The 19,720-nt window shown below is 37.4% G+C and overlaps 1 protein-coding gene across 5 annotated transcripts in view; it reads right to left on the bottom strand.

The window, feature by feature from the left end:
* Window positions 1-851: 851 nt before the first annotated feature.
* The window catches only part of LOC139144878 (uncharacterized), a 57,180-nt gene continuing 38,311 nt past the window's right edge, over window positions 852-19,720 (bottom strand). For all 5 annotated transcript variants that reach the window (XM_070715700.1, XM_070715702.1, XM_070715699.1 and 2 more), the window contains 11 exons: window positions 18,713-18,842; window positions 15,844-15,942; window positions 15,126-15,279; window positions 14,634-14,782; window positions 13,690-13,878; window positions 12,870-13,043; window positions 11,814-12,125; window positions 10,659-10,737; window positions 10,028-10,260; window positions 9,431-9,561; window positions 852-8,912 (listed from right to left, as the gene is read on the bottom strand). In XM_070715700.1, the coding sequence (XP_070571801.1) occupies window positions 7,191-8,912; window positions 9,431-9,561; window positions 10,028-10,260; window positions 10,659-10,737; window positions 11,814-12,125; window positions 12,870-13,043; window positions 13,690-13,878; window positions 14,634-14,782; window positions 15,126-15,279; window positions 15,844-15,942; window positions 18,713-18,842 (3,372 nt within the window). In that variant the 3' untranslated portion in view covers window positions 852-7,190. The remainder of the gene's footprint in view (window positions 8,913-9,430; window positions 9,562-10,027; window positions 10,261-10,658; window positions 10,738-11,813; window positions 12,126-12,869; window positions 13,044-13,689; window positions 13,879-14,633; window positions 14,783-15,125; window positions 15,280-15,843; window positions 15,943-18,712; window positions 18,843-19,720) is intronic.

Consider the following 19,720-nt stretch of genomic DNA (forward strand, 5'->3'; position numbering starts at 1 on the left):
TACGTTTTAATATTCAAATTTGGTAATACAGCGGAAACCAGCTGCAACACAAAATCTGCTGTGCCCTAGGGCATTTATATAATGTGCCCTAGGGCATTTATAGGATGTTCCATTACATTGGAAGGCTATTTCACAAATAAAAGTTTTAATTCATATCCTAAACAGGTTACATTGACAAAGGGGACGGTTGACGTAAATACATTGAAAACGAAAATATATCAGTTAGGGGCGATAGTTTTTAAGTCGGATAAAACCCTCATACTCGGGCTCTTCTGGTATATAAAGTCCAACCCTACGATAAAATGTCTCGGCCTGCGGCCTCGACATTTTATCGTTGGGTTGGACTTTATATACCAGAAGAGCCCTCGTACTCGGGCTTTATCCTATACATCTACATCAGGGTTTTGCAGATGAAGAACCAAAGCAGTTTGTCTATACATGAAGCTTTGTCTACAGATATTGTCCATGCGATTGCCAGACATGACTATGTCTACAATTTGACTAACTTCATCTACGCTAGATCCACATTTGATCTACCATCCAATCAAAGCTGGATGCTTCCCGAAAGTTAGTGGGAGGTAACGGACTCGTGCGAGCGGACGATGATTGACAAATTGCCTGCAGCGTTTTTGCTGATTACTCGCCGCTGAATTTGTAAACCCTGTGCTTGTGCTCAATGTATGGTGGGCTTAGGTTAAAAGAATTATTGTCGGTAGGTGTCTACAATAAGTGATAAGGTGTATGTATTGGTTTTAAATGATAATAGACTGTATCAGTAAAAAAGACCACCTGAGTTTACACAATTATCCATACGTTCATTACAAACCACTAAAAATTGATATTTGAACAAATTTTGCAACCGAAGGCATTTTTTCACTCCATTTATTCAATGGTTAAGTGATTTAATCATTGATATATAGAGATAAAATAATATTCCTAAATCTTCATAACATACATAATATACATAACATATTCACAATATTACTGCTCAAGACAATACATGATATTAATCACACCATCTGAATATATAGCTCACATTTTTTGGTGTGCAATATTATTGCGGATTTTTAAACTTGCATCTATTTTCACTTAAACCTCTGAAAAATTCAACAGGGGAGTTTTTATCCATATATGGGCATGCTATACGTCATGGTAGTGATGATAGGTCTGAAAAGGGGCAAAACGGAGATACCATTTCACAGTTCATTACGGTCACTGTCATGCAATACTCATCTCAAGGATGAAAAATCCTTCACTGGTTTTCCTATATATTTGACTGATCCATGTCAACTTGAAGGATAGATTTCTGTACAACAGTAGTACAGTCAGTGTAAATGTTGTTATTTTCTTTACAATTGGACATGTTGTAGGTAGCAGTTACAAAACAAGAAATTGTGATGGGACATCTTTTCATCAGTTCTTATGCAAAGAAACACAAAAATTGCCATTTTATCTGGAAATCTAGCACAGTGACAACCATTTTATGAATACATTTTCTCAAAATAGCTCCTTGAATTAAGTCTTTTGAGGAATTTTCACGAAAATGACAATATTACAATAAAATTAGATAATACTGCACTATGCATCAGTAGCTCCCACCTTTAACCTGTTCATGCAAATTCTGTGTAAAACAGGTCCATCCTCGCCATTGACACATGTAACCAGTCCGGGTTATGTCCATATAGAGGATAGTTGGGAAAAGCCAATGGCGTACCGTATATGTAATGAGGTTAAGGCAAGAACCAATCACATACGTAATGACGGTTAAAGGTTAAGTTGGTTCACTTTGAAATGTTATGCTGAGATCGCGATCTGACCTGACAGACCCACCGTGACCGATCGAGCGAGAATGTTGGCTACCGGTAGGTGTCGAGTCAATTTGCGACGTTCTACCGTGTTAAAAATTGTAAGGATTTCTTCAGGAATAGTTTTCTGAGTTTCTTTACCCTAGACCACGTTCGACAAAGAGTAATTGGACGTTTTTCGTACTCTTTACCAGCTTCTGGTTAACTTCTCGGCGATTGATTCTGCGTGAGTTTTTCTGAGCGAAGGGTCAATCGTACCGGGAAATGCATGGTGACCGAAAAAATCGTGCTCCGATCATTGACAAGAACAGTTGACCCATCATTGCAAAGCTTGAAACATTCTCCATGCTACAGATGGAAAGGTTAAATTAAATTTGACCAAAATAGGCGATATTTGGCGACAAATAACTTGCCGTAAATTTACAAGGGTCAAATCCTGATTTCTAGAAGCGGTACCTGGCCAGGAAAATCATCCAAAGTAATATTCGATGTAATAACCACCAGTGTCAGTCGCCATCTCGACCGTACTGAACATTGTGCATAACGTCTACATCTAAAAACTACCTAGTGCTAAAAATAAAGAGTGAAATCTGGCCGAAAGTTCCGAACTCATTACAAATCTGCGAGCCAAGGATTGCATGGTTAATTATTCATGACGTTGGCGGCGGCAGGTTCGCTGATTGGTCAATCGTAATATCCTCTCTATGGACATACTCAGTAACCCGGACTGGTAACAATAGGTGTGGACCACATCATGGTGAAGATAATGGTACCAGCAGATACCACTGTTTGCATTGGAAAAACATCATGCCTACTATAGTTAAAGTATGTACTCATTTAAGCTTCAAAAATATGCTGACATGTGCTCTGTGCATCATGGACACAACGTGTTATAATGATACTACTTTAACATAGTGTATGACATTCTTTACTGACATCACAACTTTTAAACAGCTAAAATCCAATAAAATGGTTATGTACGTACATGTCTGGATCTGTTTTCTACTTTATAACACCTGACAATCTATGTCATGACTATTATCAAAGTTAAATAATCGATGATGGATTAAAAAATGCCTGATATCATGAAAATTGTCACCTCTATAAAAAGTTGTGAACATGTTTGTAGCAGAAGAGAAATTCTTCCTCTTGAAAAACACAATAGTGATGACCACAAAGCTGATATAACATAGTTAAATTTCTTTGAAATTTTACTCCACAAAATGTTATCTTTTCAACCTTGTTAACACAAGACAAGTCATAAAATATATTTCTTGTACACGTTCATGCAAAAGTTTATGTTGTATTATTGAAATGAGATTAATAACTACATCGGGACTGTTACACTGCCCAACCAAAAATCAATACTGAACTTTAAACATCTCTGCAAAGCCCTCATGGCTAGTGGAAAGCAGAATATTTAAAAATTGCACTGAGACGAATCCTGTTCATTTCCTTAATCCATGTGGTTTTAGAACACTGAAACAAGGGTTTGTATAGGTGTTCGGTGAAACTTCAACTCTTTCAGCACCCGTACCCATATTTGTAAAAAAATGTGTTGTAGTCCATGTAAGACCACTTGGACAATCAAGAGAACTATTTCATAATCTGTTGTAAACCATGTTGTGAGTCAATGATTTATCACAAATAGGATATATTCTGTGTAAGCACAATTAGCATGTTGTTGCAAACTGGATGCTCACATAATACTCACTTGGTGTTGAACAATATTTAGCTGTCACTGTAAGGTTAGGATTTTGTCTAATAGCATGAAAATGCACACTTGGTACTGGCCCGGGGACAACTGTTGTTGAACACTTCAGAAAAAAAGTTTCTTGAGCTCTGCCTGAGGTGATATAGAGATTTCAGCACCGAGTATATTTCAAATGCCAGATTTCAATGATAGTATCCCAAACCCTTGGGGCGCAATGGTGATCGTCCAAATGGCCACCAAAATTTTGATCTGGCGATCCATATTACAAAATAGGTGGTTAAAAGCCCAAGGAGGTATGTCCGGTACATGTATGTCAATTTTGAACCATGCTTGGCATTGTTGAAACTGGTAGATAGAGAGACATACATGTGGCTGAAACAAGGTCAAGTCATATGCCACAAAGATTTTTTAACCTTTCACCCCGAATTCCTTGCAGAGAGGTCCACATTTACTATTGATGACAATAGGTTTGTGCTCAACCATATAGTGGCAAAATGGTTACACAATGAAAAACTTGTGATACTCACGAGTGAACTCAAGAAATATGGCAGTTCGAGTTACAAAGTTACAAAAAATGTACCTGAAAGTAAGATGTACAGTTAATGCATTTCTTTTGTGAGATTTTGTCATAAGGTCTATTTACAAAGGACCCTGATAAGATGGATATTGACAAAATTACACTACCTGATTCAATACTGCACACCTCGAGAGCCAATGATATGTACATACAGATTGTACACATTAAAATATGAGCAGACGAATGCTTAATTCTTCTTAAGTATGGAAATAAAACAATGTACAATAAAATGACTGGCAGTGACCTTCAGAGGTGTGGCTAATTTTTCCATGTTTAAAGGGACAGTGGCTGTAATTTTTGATATTTTCCTTACCATTTTTGTTTTCTATGTCAACTACAGTTTCTTCTTATTCTCCCAAAAGCAATGTTGAGAAACATAGTGTCGAGCTTGTCAACTCAGCCTGTACATGCATAAACTGCATTGTTATCATTGACAAGTGAATTTCACCCTGGACCTGAATTCAAATGTAAAAAAAATAACAATGTACTATGGTGTTGACACTGAAAAGCAGGTGTTGCAACATGCTTTTGGGAGTAGAAAAAGAACTAACGGTTAAAGGTATACTGTCACCTGTTCCAATTTTGCCACAGTTACCATGGAAAGAGAAAATCTAACCAATCACAGATTTTAAGTGGGTGGCCACTTTTTAAAAACAGCGCCCTCACATGATCATTTTGAATAGCAAGGAACGCCTCTTTGACCATATATGGGAATATTTAGATTACAGGTGATTGTATACCTTTAAAACAAAAACAAAGATTGTTAAAAAAGACATGTAAAGTCCCAGCTACTGTTCCTTTGGCAGAGTTTATGAAAACATGAAAAGAGTGATAATCAACACTTACACTGAAATTTACAAGTAATTCAATAGTTGTGGTTCTACTCTATTGATGTACATTTCAACCAAAATTTTGTCACATTCAATGCCCCTAAACTCAACATCTCAGCAAATTCCCTACATTTCTGAAGTCACCGATAACACTCCATCTATAGGGCACTTACCGCACAACTTCAAGGTTGTGAAGAGATGGTAATATTTATAATATAACCTTATTGTCCTTGAATACAATGTGTGTCTGGATTTTGTGTGTGGTATGGTATTTAATAAGGTCTTTCAAATGGGCAATTATTACATTGTGCCATTTCTTTGCACAGTGGGACTTAACGACAGTTCTCAGCAGAGAAATCACTAATTTACCACTAAATAAAGTGTGAATTCACAGTTAATAATTTGAAAATGACTATACAAGAAACTACATATAACAAAAATCTTTGGTCAACGAAGACAGCCTGAAATAATGAAACATAGTCTTAAGCTTGAAATTAAAACAAAGCATATGTATACTATAAATTTTCTTACAAAAACAATAAACAACATAATTCTTTGTGAAATATCCTAAATGTGGTAAGATTGTGACAATGTGTCAATTATTCCGAAAGAAAACCGTAAGGCAACTGGTAGGGACGGTTCACTGATTACCATACAAATGCATAGATTAAAAAATAATTCTGAATAGTTAACTTCTTGTTACTGTTTACATCTGAGGATGAATATTAAGTGCATTTGTAAACAGATGAAGTTCATTGTCACTCATATATCAAATTTGACCAAACAATATAATATTCGCTGGGTTAGATTGCATTTTGTTGTTTGGAAAGGCTAATGTACATACTTAAAAAATTCTTGCATTGATAATACAGAAATTCATAGCATAGCGACTAGACATACTTAAAAAGCAAAACTGCTGTTTCACACAGATACCACCTCTAAGAAAACAGTTATTCTCCTTCCCTCTGACTGGAAGCATAGAATTGTTTCTATCAAATCTGTGAATTTTAGATTGAAGAAAGTTTAACTGTCATCTGAAATTTGGAAGAGACACACAGGCAGCTAATTTGGAAAAGTTGCCTCTACAGATAAAAAGAGTATAATTTGTCTTGCACACGGTATACCAAGTATACTAATGCCTTTCAGTAAACAAAACAACATCTGAAATAACTTCAAACTGACCACAGGGCAAGTAGGTGTAATATTTACACAACTGGCAAAAAAATTGTCTGTCTCAGGCAGACGGTTACTTTGCATTCTTGTTGAGCCAGTCATAAGAGAAGGTAAATGCATTAAATACGGCCACACTTGATTAATTAATTAATTCATTCATCACAATGCCCATTATACTGTACAATGTCACAAGAATGCTATTTTGCAACTCAACTCTCATTAGGAGGAACATGTTCCTCAGACTATGCAAATCAATTTACATGCTCACTGAAGGAGAACAAAGTAGTGAGCTAAAATTCAGATGCAAACAAATATTTGTTAACTTTTGCCCTGTTCTCTGTGATAGTTAAAAATACTGAAATTTACTTGATACGTGGTAGAAATTACATGCCTGCATCTGTTTAAAGCAGGTTAATTTCAGTTAGCTGCCTGATGGATAGGTATAAACAATTTCAAAGTTTTGGTTTGCTTAGATCGTCAGTCAAGTATACCAGGTTTATAGAATAAGATATGATCATAAGGGAAAGTACACTACATGTGATTGGTTGGGAGCAAAAAATGTCTGATTGTTATATATTTGCCGCTAATAGTCTTCACTGTCTACACTCAATCCCTTGGCTACTGACGTTAAATTTCCGGAAGATCTTTAATGTGTACAGATTATATTTTGTAATGTTCGTCAAGATGTTTACTGAAGAAATACTGATCTTTTTCTGTTACATTTCAGACATTGTAGACCTGACTTAAAATAATGCAACATTCACACATTTTTCATATTACTATTTAATGCCTGCTTTCCTTTTTTGTAAAAAACTTCTGCACCAAGAAATAATCGTTGCATGATAACTACCCAGTGACTGTTTTTCAGTGATAGGAAAGGATAAAACAGGATAACTCTGTTGACTTTTGAATTATTTGAATTATATGTCAGAGTGGTAGTGTTTCAGTACGGCGACATCTACAAAAGAAGGACTTGGACAGCACTGTTATATGAAGTAACATGATACAGACGTACTATAGAAGCTCTGAATAAAGCTCCTTTAAACCATCAGATTTTGATAGTCCTGGGTGTGATTGGCATTTAATGTCATTCAACATAATGTATTGGGCACATAACCAGTGTCATCCACATCACATGGATTTGACGATGTGGAACTTTCACTGCTCACGCTGTCCGCATCATGTGCATCATAGTTCTGTTGTGTGAGTGGGGATGGTTGACCCCACGGTAGATGCCTGGGGCTGCCACTTGATGTGGAAAGTCTCATCTCTGAATCATCAACATCTTCACCATTGTCAGTGTTACTGGAGGTTGTGCTGCTGTCATCATCCTGCTCGATGCTTTGGTCAAAATTCTCGAGGGGCTGATAGTCATGTCTGTGGTTCCCACTCGAAATTTGTCTTTGCCTGTCTTTGTCTGTGCTGAGTGATGATGGTTCTGCTAGTGGTTGGCTAGATGGCTGAGTGATCTGATGTTGAAAATCAACCAACGGCACGTATTCTCCATTTTTAGCTTCAGTCGGTTTTTCTGGTATTCCAGTATTCACACCTTTGGTGCTATTTCCCTCAGATTTTTCCATCTGTGATGTAGGTAATGACGGGCGTTCACGGACTCCCCCTGTGGTTTGAAATTCAAGGTGACTTCCATCGCTGTTAGAAGGAGATGACCTTGGCCAGGAATCATCTGAGACTTTCTTCAGCAATGGAGCTGAACTCTCCACATTGGAATCGTTTCCAGCACAAGGTGTTGCACCTTTACTACGACAAGCAGGAATATTGCTGTCATTTTGTTTTGAAGATCCATTTGGGATGAAGGCTGCCTGTTTCGGTTGTCTTTGCACATATTCTGGAGAGTGGACTTCCCTTGCATTTTTGAAAGACCTCTTCATGTGTTCTTCAGGTTTGCCTTGTAACAGAGGAACTGTATTCTCCTCATCTTCACTGTGACAGGCATAAAGTGTGCTGCCATCCGATGTGACCGAGCTACTGCTTGATGATGTGGATTCTAAATCTCTTCTAGACCTTCCACTTTGCAAGAAGTCATGTGGCTGATATTCTTGTGATAGGGCCAAGCTTCCAGGTTGTTTCACCTGTACAGCTGGTTGGTGGGAAATGCGATTGGTGGCATTAACCAAACCAGGTGGATCAGGTGTATTTGCTTCCTGTGGAGCTTTCTCATCACAAGGCTTGGACATATGACCATCTCGTTTGACAATTTCACCATCAACTGGCTGTGGACCATTGATGCCATGGTGCACTGGAACTTTGGATGAAACGCTGGGTTGTACTTTGGGCATATTTGCCACAGCGCCGTGTTGAATGTATGTGCTGTTGGCAGGATCTCCATGATGTCCAGTGAAAGCATCTCCATTAGCCTTTCCAGGAGGTGAAAATGGATGCTTTCCTCTTTTTGCAGACGGCTGTATGATAGGTTTCATCACTCCTTTTCTGTCCGTCTGAATCTCTGCTCTATTCACTACTTGTTGCTCAGGTAGTAGAACACAGCGACCATTTCTTTCAGTAACTTGTTGGTAGTCATCGGAGGCAATGCTGGCCCCAGGCACTGCTTTGCCATCTGCAGTACCCCTCTTGTTGATCACCACCACTGTTGGTATTCTGGCATCTTTGCCAAATTTTCCTTTTTCTGTGTTTGCCCCTGGATTTGGCAGTAAGGCTTTCTGGCTGTCTGTGTCAACATCTGAACTGATGGAACCTGTACTGCTTGAGTCATTCCTTCCTAACTCATCCTTCACCATGTATGGCAATTGATCAAAGACCTCCTTCTCATCATTTTGAAAGTTTGTCTGTGGCATCTGTCAAGTTGGAAGGTGGTGAGATCATTCGTCAGTCATCATTGAAGAACAACAATGAAAACACAAATGTACATTAAATGAAATCCTGATCATCTATAGACATAACATAGTCAATTACGTCATTTCAGCATGGATTTTTTGACAAAAAGTCAATCAGTCAAGGAACATTTTGATGGCACATGTTGCCAAGTGCTTCAATGAAAGCATAACCTCTTGTTCTTTGATGTGGTTTAAGAAATCAACTTGTAAACTCTGTTTTGAAAGCATTTCAATTGACAATAAAGACACCCTTATGATTTTTTTTCATATGTGCTCCCATGTAAAAAACTTTGTGGACTCAATGTTTTTTTTATATTGAACATTCAGTAATCGCACTTGACAGCATTCACTCTCAACTGCAGTCACTTCATCTAGAATGAAACACGTTTTTCAGATGTTGAATATTGAGTAATTGCACTGGACAGTACGGAATCTAAACTGCACCGAGTTCATCAAAAACGAGAATTAATCCTCCTCACCTCTGCATCCCACAGTGGTTTTGCATGAGACACATGTTGCTTCTTGGCACATTTGCGACAATAGACAAAAAGTAGAAAAATTATCATGATCCCCGTAAAACCTGCCAGCACTGACAAAACAATCGGCCATACTGAAGAGAGAAAAAGAAAAATAATGAGTTCACTTCAATAAAATGTCAGAAATCATAGTTGACAACTGTTTTGATGACTCAATGCATATTTGCTGTACATTTTACTAATTTGTCTACATTCAATTAATTTGGAAACTCTGAAAGTGACAAATGCTTCCTAAAAAACAATTCTCAGCTTGAAACTATGAGTGCAATAACATGCTCCAGATTTTTAAAAATATCATAGTCAATGTAACTGAGTATGTAATAAAAGATAGTGAAGTCAATCTATTTGTCTAAAATTTCATCAGGCATATTAATTGATCTTAACTTGGAAAAATTAGTGTTAACACATTATGTAGCACTGTGTGGGTCTCCATGTACCGGGTATTATATATACAACAGCCAGATGTTACATTCCTAGAGCTGCATTGTTTTAACAATATGCGGTTTAAGTTAAAGAGTTCAGCATCAATTTCCGCATCACCTTTCTGTTCATAGCATAGTTGAACTTCATTGCTCTTGGATAAAGGACTCTCCAAGTGGTTCAAACTTGACTTCACCGAACAAGTGACCTGTAGAGCATCGGTCGCTATGCCTGCATCACATTTTGCTTCTGCCTTAATTTCTGTAAGACCAACGGCCTCCCTGCTAATGATCACATCACCGCCAGAGTAACAATCTATCATATATATCATGTCTTCTAAAGGACCATTGGGTCTGAAAGGAAACCATCGTAGATAACACACTTAAAGAAAATTCTTTATGTTTCTAAAGATGAGATTATTTATCTTGTTGCTAATTTTATTTGAAAGATAGGGTGCTTATTTGTGCAATTGTCATTTTAATCCAACGTAATGTTAAACAAACATCAAACATATGCTGTTCTCTTGCAGAGTGATCAGTTGCCCAATCAGCAAAACTCGTTAAAACTTTGCTCCAATCAGAATGTTTTTGACAAAACTTTAACCTATTCTATTGAACATCTGCACTATCATATATGGTACAGGGATATAAAACAGTGTTCTTTTAGAAAGCTATCTAGTTTCGATGATATTGGAGTTGCAAATTTATGTCAATGAAAGTTGAAAAAACTACAGTAAAGTCTGACACTCTACCTGTCTGGGGGTAGCCAGGCAATTTTCAGTGTGGAATCATCAACTGGGGTCGCTTTCACTTTCAGTGGCATGCTTGGTACTGATATTGAGAATTAAAACATCAATGTTTAGCAATTAAGATACTCCTGTATAATACACAGAGCAAAGATTCATCTCATGGTATTTATATCATAGTTTTTTCTTGATGATTGCACGGTGAGGAACATATTCATGACCATGGTAATGGCACACAAGTGCACTATGACAATGTTCTCCAATGAGATCAACACTTTTGAAGTCACAAAATACTTAATCTTGCTCGGTTAAAGTTCTTAACATCTGTAATATGCCGACATTATTAATTAATCAAACTTTTCTTTTTATTGTCTCCAAGTTAAAAGAAGCAATTATGCCAGTTAAAAGAAGCAATTATGCCACCTGTAATGGGTAAATAATTTCATTAATGATTAATTAATAAATGATTAATTGAACGTGAGTGCTTCTGAACTCTACAACGTGTAGAGAAGTCGCAGTCAGAAAAATGTAACAACTTAGCTCGGTGATTGAACCACTCTTTTTTGAGAGTGGGGATTTGGCCGAGTTGTTCTGTCTGCTGCTTCTCCGCTATGCAAGTGGGTGCCGTATGTTGTGGGTAAATCAAACCCCAAATGAAGACACCGTATTCTCTACCCTGGGTTGATAGCTCTGCTGGTGGACAGATTGTCCCTGAGGTTATCGTTCGCCCAGTTTAAGCAATGTATTGTATTCATTGCTTCGATATAAAGTTTGTGTGTGATGTGTGATTGTTGAGTGTGTGAATGTGAGTGCTTCTCAACTCTACAACATGTGGAGAAGTCGCAGTCAGAAAAATGTAACAACTTAGCTCGGTGATTGAACCACTCTGTTTTGAGAGTGGGGATTTGGCAGAGTTGTTCTGTCTATTGCTTCTCCGCTAGGCGAATGGGTGCTGTATGTTGTGGGTTCGAACCCTGAATGAAGACACCGTATTCTTTAACAAGGTAAAATTTCATCATATATGATTGATGCAACAATTCCTACAACTACATGAGATACTGCTCACAGGTTTTCTGAGATGTAAAAGCACCTACAATCCATTTAAATTTGGCAGGAGTGTTCACAAGAACAATAACACTTGGAAACAGAACCTTAACTCACCTCCCATCAGTGTAGTAGCATAGACTGGGTCTGAGTAATTACCACAAGGCTCTGCGATCAATGCCACGCTGCAAGCTCTGACGTTGATTTCATACATCTCATATCCACAAAGGTTTGCTATCTTGGTCTCCGTGAGCGTTGCATTGACAAATTTAGGTTGGCAGTATTTGGTATTGTTCTGAGGTCTTGCGGTCACTTCATAATGAGATATCTTATTATGCTGCATGATTGGCATTGACCATCTCACAGTGAACTCTGACTCATTGACTAGTTCCGCTGGCATCTCCACACCGGTTGGACGCTCTTCCGGAGCTAAAGAATAAACAGTTAACATAACGTCAGGTGTCACAATGAATTCATCCCATAATCCAGACACTAGACACTTCTCAGAATGCAATCAAATTAGCAAGAAGATTAATTGGTGTGACTTAAGTACATGTATTGGAGTTTATAAAATTGGTGAAATTTATCTCTCTATGCTTAAATCAGCTGATATTCACAACACTTAAGGCCCGTTAAACTCCTAGTGGGCCCTGCATGGACACATTAAGTTCATATCCACAGTTCTTCATTGCATGCATTGGGTATTTGCCTCTTAATAAACAGTTAAAGCTGGAATTGGCATTTTGTTAAAGTTTGGCTAGTCGACTTTTGTCATATTTCGGAAGACCACCTAATCTTCCTGCATACATGTGAATAAATTATTTCACCAACCCTGATACTGACGACAATGCAGGGCCTCAAGATCTGTTTGCATACCATTTCAATTTAAGGAGGATCATTTCAGCTTTGTTTAAGGTCTGCTACCCCTAATTTGCATATGAAAAAAGGTACAATAGCTGCCTCCTGTCCTCTTTTGCCAGCCACTACCTAGTGCTAGGCTGGGTAGTAAAAACAGTGATAAGAATCATCTGCAAATTATGGATTTTGCTTGCTGTGCAAACACTTTCATCAAAGTACCATCATCAGTATACCTCCCATAAAGTTATTCCAATGCATATATACATGAGAATAAAGACCACTTCACTGGCCCTTTTTGATTAGTTTTCATGTTACCTCCGATGTTTGTCTTTTCCTGTACTAAATCTGATGCCGGGCCCACTCCCTTGGTTGACATTGCTGCCACTGAAACAGCATATTCAGTGTTTAGCCTCAAACCAGTAATGTTGAATTTGAAGGGCAAAACACCCTCTTGCAAGCGATTAGGTTCCAAGATATCAAAGTTGACCACTGTTGAGGAAAAAAGATTGTCATCAGTGAACCTGAGGTACATCATCAGTCTCTTCTTTTGAGATAAAATTTCTTACAGCAGGGCCCTTGTATGGCTTTGTGAAAGACCTGGTCAACTGAGGGTTAATGGGTTCTGTTGATTTGCAAAACTATATATTATTGGCCCAGTATTTTGTAAGTCAACCTGCAGCAAATTCCATTATTGGCCTTTTAAACAAGTACATACTTGAACATGCCTTGCTCTTTCTTGACTTGTGAAAGTGTTGCAAATACAAACAATTACAACCTTCAGTCTCAGCATGTCACTTAAAAATCTGACTCTGTCAAGAAACACCAGACTTCAAAGAATCATAGAAAATGGCCATTTTTTCTCCTTTTGCCAATATTTTTGCACATAATTAGGGAGTCAAATATTAACTGGCTGCATTTAAATAATTAATATCAAAAAGTCTCACAAAATAAATTGTCCTACTTAAACAAGGTTACCATGCATACAGGTCCACAATCACCATTTTTAAGCAATGAGTTTGGAACAAATCACGCTGGTGAATACTAAATAGAATTGCTTATCCCAGGCAATGTTTGACTGAATGAAAAACCCTTAGAAAATGCACAATCTGAATTTAGTGCTGACTGTGACATTCACCTCTACATTTTGCTCTTTCAGCTGCAGTGAGATTATAGATGCTCTCAGAAGATTGACATAGTCTGAACTGGTAAGAAATGATGATTCCATTTCTGTCAGTGATGCTTGGAGGAGACCACTGCGCTTCTAAAATGGTGGGGTACTCAGGAAAGGCCTGTAAAGTTAGGTTCACTGGCGGACCAGACGGCACTATCAAAGAGAAAGAACACATAAATGTTTAAAATTGTAGAGTGTTGACTGCTTGACTGCACTGACTGAATCAAATTGCATGTACCTTCCTTATTGGTGTTGCTATCTGGGTTTCTAAGTCATAAATTATTGCTGACTATAAGTTTGTCTTCATACAAGCATACAGTTGTATATTCATAGATCGTACTGTGATGGCAAGTTTTATGCCATGGATGAAATCAACTGAGACTCACTGAGAGCCAACAAAAGTGGTATACCTGTGCATATCTATATACGCCTGAACAACTAAGTGACAATTCAATTAAGACATTACTTAAAGCCCCATATATTAGCTTCATTGGCTTTAAAAACATTGCTATTTCAATTCTTGAAGAATGGTTCAGTCGATTATATTTGTAGTGGTCATACACATATTTGGGTTGACACTAAATTATTATTAACATTGACAAAATCAAAGTTGTGAATTTGTGACCAAAATTTGAAAGATGCTGAGACAGTGGTTACACCTGAGTTTGCATTTTTATGGGAGTTATGTATTTGATAGTCTTATTGAGTAAACAAACTGCAAAGAGATCAGCTAATGGGGCTCTAAAGCCAAGTACATAAGTTGCTAACTGCAAAGAGACTGGATTTGAATGTACTTCAAAAAGCAGGACTGAGATGTTCAGTAGCTTTTGTATTCAATATTCAATATTCCTGATAATGGTATGGTACGAAGACCTACTTGTTTTCTGTCTTATATTGTGTGTACTCACCCCCTTCCATTGTATACTTTGTGATGGTTGGTGAAAAGCCACCAAAGCCACCAGAATTCTTGGCTTGAACTTTGAACTCGTATGGGACAAATGCTTCAAGTTCAGTCACAAGGTACTCTCTAACATCTCCTTCAAACGCGACGTGGTTCCTGCCACAAAATTACCATGATAAGAGTGAGCATGAGTTTCTTTTGGGGGGGCCGGAGGCTCCAGCTTTGTTGATCATGCATGAACTTTGCAAGCTTTCAATAGGATGTGAAATTATATGGAAATGGGTGTATAGATTTAACGGACTCTTTTTTATTGCAGGCCTTGTAATATAATGTGTGATGTGTACATTTTCTTCTGTAATGATGTTATGACAAATGTGACAAAATGTGTCAGATATATTGAACTAATTTTTTGTGCGATTTTGTAATATTGCTATGACCACCTATTATTTCTCAACGTACGAGAGACAAAAATTCACCAGGGACATGAGATTTCACTTACCACACCCCTTGATTTGTCATTCTTCTACCACTAGCCCTGTATGCTAACACATAACCAACAACATGTCCATTAGGGTTTTCTGGAGGTTTCCAAGACACCAATATTGAACTGTTTGACTTCGCTTCCACTTTGGTTATCATAGGAGCACTTGGAGCTGGTAAAAAAGTATGCAATGCATTTTCAAGGACTTTTTGAGGTTCAAAATACCATTTTCCAAATATCATTTTGTGACATTGTACAATACATCATTTTTATACATCATAAATATCGCGGCCAATCATCTTGCCATTTTTGAAACCTGTAGGTAGATTATCAATTTTCCAGGACTGTTCAGGACTCAATTTTATTTTCAAGGACTTTTCCAGGACTTTCTCGAGGCTTTACAATTCAAGGACTTTCAAGGATTGTCACGGATTTTAAGGATTGTCCTGGATCGTACAGACTATTATGCTCTCTTTCATCTCCTAAATGCTTGCATACATACATGTTTGCCAGAACATACCTTGATCAAAACATAAATCCATTAGTACATACATACATTTACATAATAAACATACACATACATAAACACACACACATACGTACAAAGGGTGTACATGAACATAAATGCATGCATAGATTCAAATCATTTGGCAGCTACTATTGGTCTACAAAATATAGTTGTCATCGTTCATACAAGCTTAATTACAATTAAACTAGAGCCATATGTCACCCTTACCAGTTGCTGGATCCAATATTCGAATTGATGAAGCGGGTGAACTTCCCGCGTTGTTGAATGCAATAACTGATACCTGGTATGATCGGTATCTCTCTAGCTCTGAAAAATCAATGAAGAAATTTGATAACTTTTTCTCTCACATTCATTGCATGTACCTCAAATCAATACTCCCAAACACTTGGCCCAACTATTAAAATCACTTTATTGCATTATAAACCTAGTTAACATTATCATTTGTTTTCAATTTTAAGGGTCTCTGGAAATGTATGCATTTTACTGATGTGATCTGACACAATTGCCTTTTCCACACTATTTTACAGAAGTTATCAAGGCAGTGACTATTCATTCATTCTCATTTTATGACTGGGCATTGATTCTTTGATTTTGTCATGATTGTAATTTATTTAGTATTATAGATTGTAGATCATTGAGCTGTACAACTCAATGTTTGCTCTCAAACATTGTTTTCTTTGTTGGATTTGCAAATTCCAGAAAGACAACTGCAGAAAAACAAAAATTGACTGACTTTCTTGTTAGACAGCAAGTGAAAGCATTACAGTGCGATCAAGGAAATGTCCTTGTACACCACTTGAATGACACTCAGTCAGACAAAGTTCTATGCCTACAAAAATATCTTTCCTCATTCTCATGTTAATAAGGTACAGAGCCTATGTGTTACAGTAAAGGGATGTTGTCCAACGACTTGTCTGTCATCATCTGGAACGTCAATATCTCTGAGTAGAAATGTTGACCATTCAGCATACAAGCATTTCCTGTCCGCTTAAGGTAGAATGCACCTTGGGTATGGGGACAGCTAGTCAGATTCAAAAATTTCTACAATTCGTTTCTGATTTACAACTTGTGGGGGCTCATTTTACAGCTCTAAGAGAAAGAAAAACTTTCACTATCTTAGTTTTTGAGTTTTTCAAAAATCCCAAATTTATTTTTTTTCCATAGAGTTAACACAGCCGCCGTTTTGAATTTCAAATATCACAAAATGATAGGTAATTTGTTTCGCAAGTTGCACGTTGACCCTCCATTTGTATTGTTGATTTAGTAAGAGAATGGTTGAAAGTTTCATTCAGGAAAGTTTGAGCAAAAGTTTATAAGTATTTCACTTTTGGGATGAATACTACATGTACCTTAATCAAGATCTCTTTTCAGCACTAATAAGGGATTCAAATTGTACAAATCAACCTAGCCTAGGGCAGAATAACCTTACGGATAAATATGAGAACTAATACAATAATTACAATCTTTAGCTGGACAAGAACCAAAGATGGTAACATTTTGAAAATTGTATAAAAAATAACTTTTCAAGCATAAGTATTAATGTAACACACACAAAATGTTTTTCCTTATGATTATTAATGCAAAGACCATGGCCATTTCAAATCTCAAACAACTGCAAATTTTGAGGTGTATTATCACTGCTTTTAAGAACAAAAAAATAAGCATGCCCAGTGACTTCTGATCTTCAGCTAAAGTTTACTTCACCGAACTATCAGCAAAAGTTTAAGTCTCTTTCTTTGTTGGCATATGTTACCTTCAAAAGTGATGATTACTGAATGCTGATCCAGTTAAAGGAATGCTACTCATAAAATACTTAGCCTGATCTGTAACTTAAATGAAGATTCACATGACCATAAATGGTCCCACATTAGACATAGGGTTTCTCTGGCTGACTTTAAGATATACAGTGGACCCTTGCTAAATCGCACCTCAATAAGTTGCGGTTTCGGCTAAGTCGCGGTTTGCGTTATGGCTCCCATTGTTGTTTTTGCATAATTTACGAACTTCAACGTGTTGCGGTGTGTAAAGCATGTACTTCCATGAAAGTGGTCTCACAAATCTGCACGTCAATATACAAATTGTCACTATCTACACCATGATATGGTGTCGCGGCCCCCCTTTCAAGCATTGTGTAATTCGTGTAGCATGTCAAACGAAGTGTCAACGTGTTTCGGTGAGTCAAAGTGGTCTCATGAATCCAGATGTCAATCATTCGAATGTCACTATTACGCCATTGTATGCCTTTGACCCCGGCTTTGATCAAACGTTTGAGGCCAATTATCACATTTTCTTGGCGGTACATCTTTGCGAAAATGCTATAAAAAGTCGAAGAATTCTACAGCGGCCATCATTCTGATCTCACGTTTCCAACTGAGCAGTATGTCTAAGCGAAAGCTATCCAGCTTCTCCGTCCATGATAAACTAGCAGCCATTGACCGTGTGAAGAAAGGTGCATGAAGGGAAAGCGAAGATCGCACGTGATTTGAGTGTGGGTGAATCCACTATCCGAGGGTGGGTGAAGAACGAAGAAAAGTTGAGGCCAGTGCAGGGTGGTTCTGGCGTTGGCAGTGAAGACACTCGATCAGCGAAGTAGCCATCAGTATGGGAGACAGTAGTTGCCCCCTTTTGCAAGGCCCCTCGCTAAGTCGCGGCCGGCCCTCGCTAAGTCGCGGTTTTGGCCATGGACCCTGTCACCTGCGACTTAGCGAGGGTCCACTGTAGTTTGTTCCTCAAAAATGAAAGACTTAAACTTTCATCAAACAAACTTAAACTATTCTCTTTCAAAATCAAGAATAAACATCGGGGGTCATTGTGCAAATTTTGGTATACTACCGGATAGAAACAAATTACCCAACATTTATGGACACATGAAATTTGGAATGGCTGCCATCTCTGTGTACGCTCTATCAGATAAAATAAAAAGTTCAAATTTCACCAAAATCAGCTGGTGAAAACTTTATTAACTCTATGAGGTTCATAATGAGCCCCAAAAGTGGTACACCTCAAAATATTGTAAAATTTGAGTCTGAATATCATCTCTGAGGCGCATTCTACCTTAATGCCTTTAACATTTTACCTTTTATTGTGAACTCTGTTGCATTTCCATCATTAATAGTCCACTGCTTGGTGTTTATAGAATTGATTTCATCTTCTAAGGTTATATTGAAACCAACAATGATGCCATTTCTATGTCTTCTTTCTGGTAACTAGTAGAGGAAACAGATGGGCAGGATTGAACTGACATGATAGTATATAACCCAAAAAAGAGATTTAGCGGACTGTGATACAACATCATATGGTCGCCTGTGGATCAGTACCAATATCCTGCAGTCTAGTTTACTGGCCATGCATCTATATCTAGTCAAGTGCAAGGGCAAGTATTGTGTTGAATGTGGAACATGAAATTTCTCTACTACCAGTATGAGCCAAAACTTGTGTTTGTCCTGGATCTACGGCCATTTAAAGAAATTCGTTGTTTGCCGTCCTTGACTTTTGAAAAACATACCAGGGAAAAAAATAAACACAGAGAGAAAACACAAGTGTATTAACATAAGCTCAGTTTTTATTTGGTTTCTTTTGGAAAAATAATATTTTTTTAATTGTAATAGTGTTAACATTGCGTTTGTTTTCTTATTTTCTCTGAAAACCTACTAGCACATGGACAGCAAACAAAGAATATTATTTAAAGCACCTAAAGATAATTGCAGGGATTTGCTCACATATTTATCATACAAGTTCCAATGGATTATACATGATTATCAAATTCTAATCACCAATCCATCATGGTGTCCAAGCAGTCTTTAAAACTTGTGATTGCCCGTTTGATATGAAAACCCCAATCTTCCCCTATCCATGATCAACAATGAAATTTCACCAGTGAATACAATTCATGGTTGTTCAAAATCTTTAATTGTTGAAAGTTACTACCTGAAATTAACTCATATTAATGAGGAACTGCATGCTTCTGGAAATTCTAAATGCAATGTCATTACAGAAGCAAAGATTGTATATTAGATTCAATGTATTTGAAACAAACTGTATGTAAAAATGCTGTTTGAGATCCAAACAAGGTTTGATCAATGTG

Source organism: Ptychodera flava, chromosome 12 (assembly GCF_041260155.1).
Source record: "Ptychodera flava strain L36383 chromosome 12, AS_Pfla_20210202, whole genome shotgun sequence".
Classification (NCBI taxonomy): domain Eukaryota; kingdom Metazoa; phylum Hemichordata; class Enteropneusta; family Ptychoderidae; genus Ptychodera; species Ptychodera flava.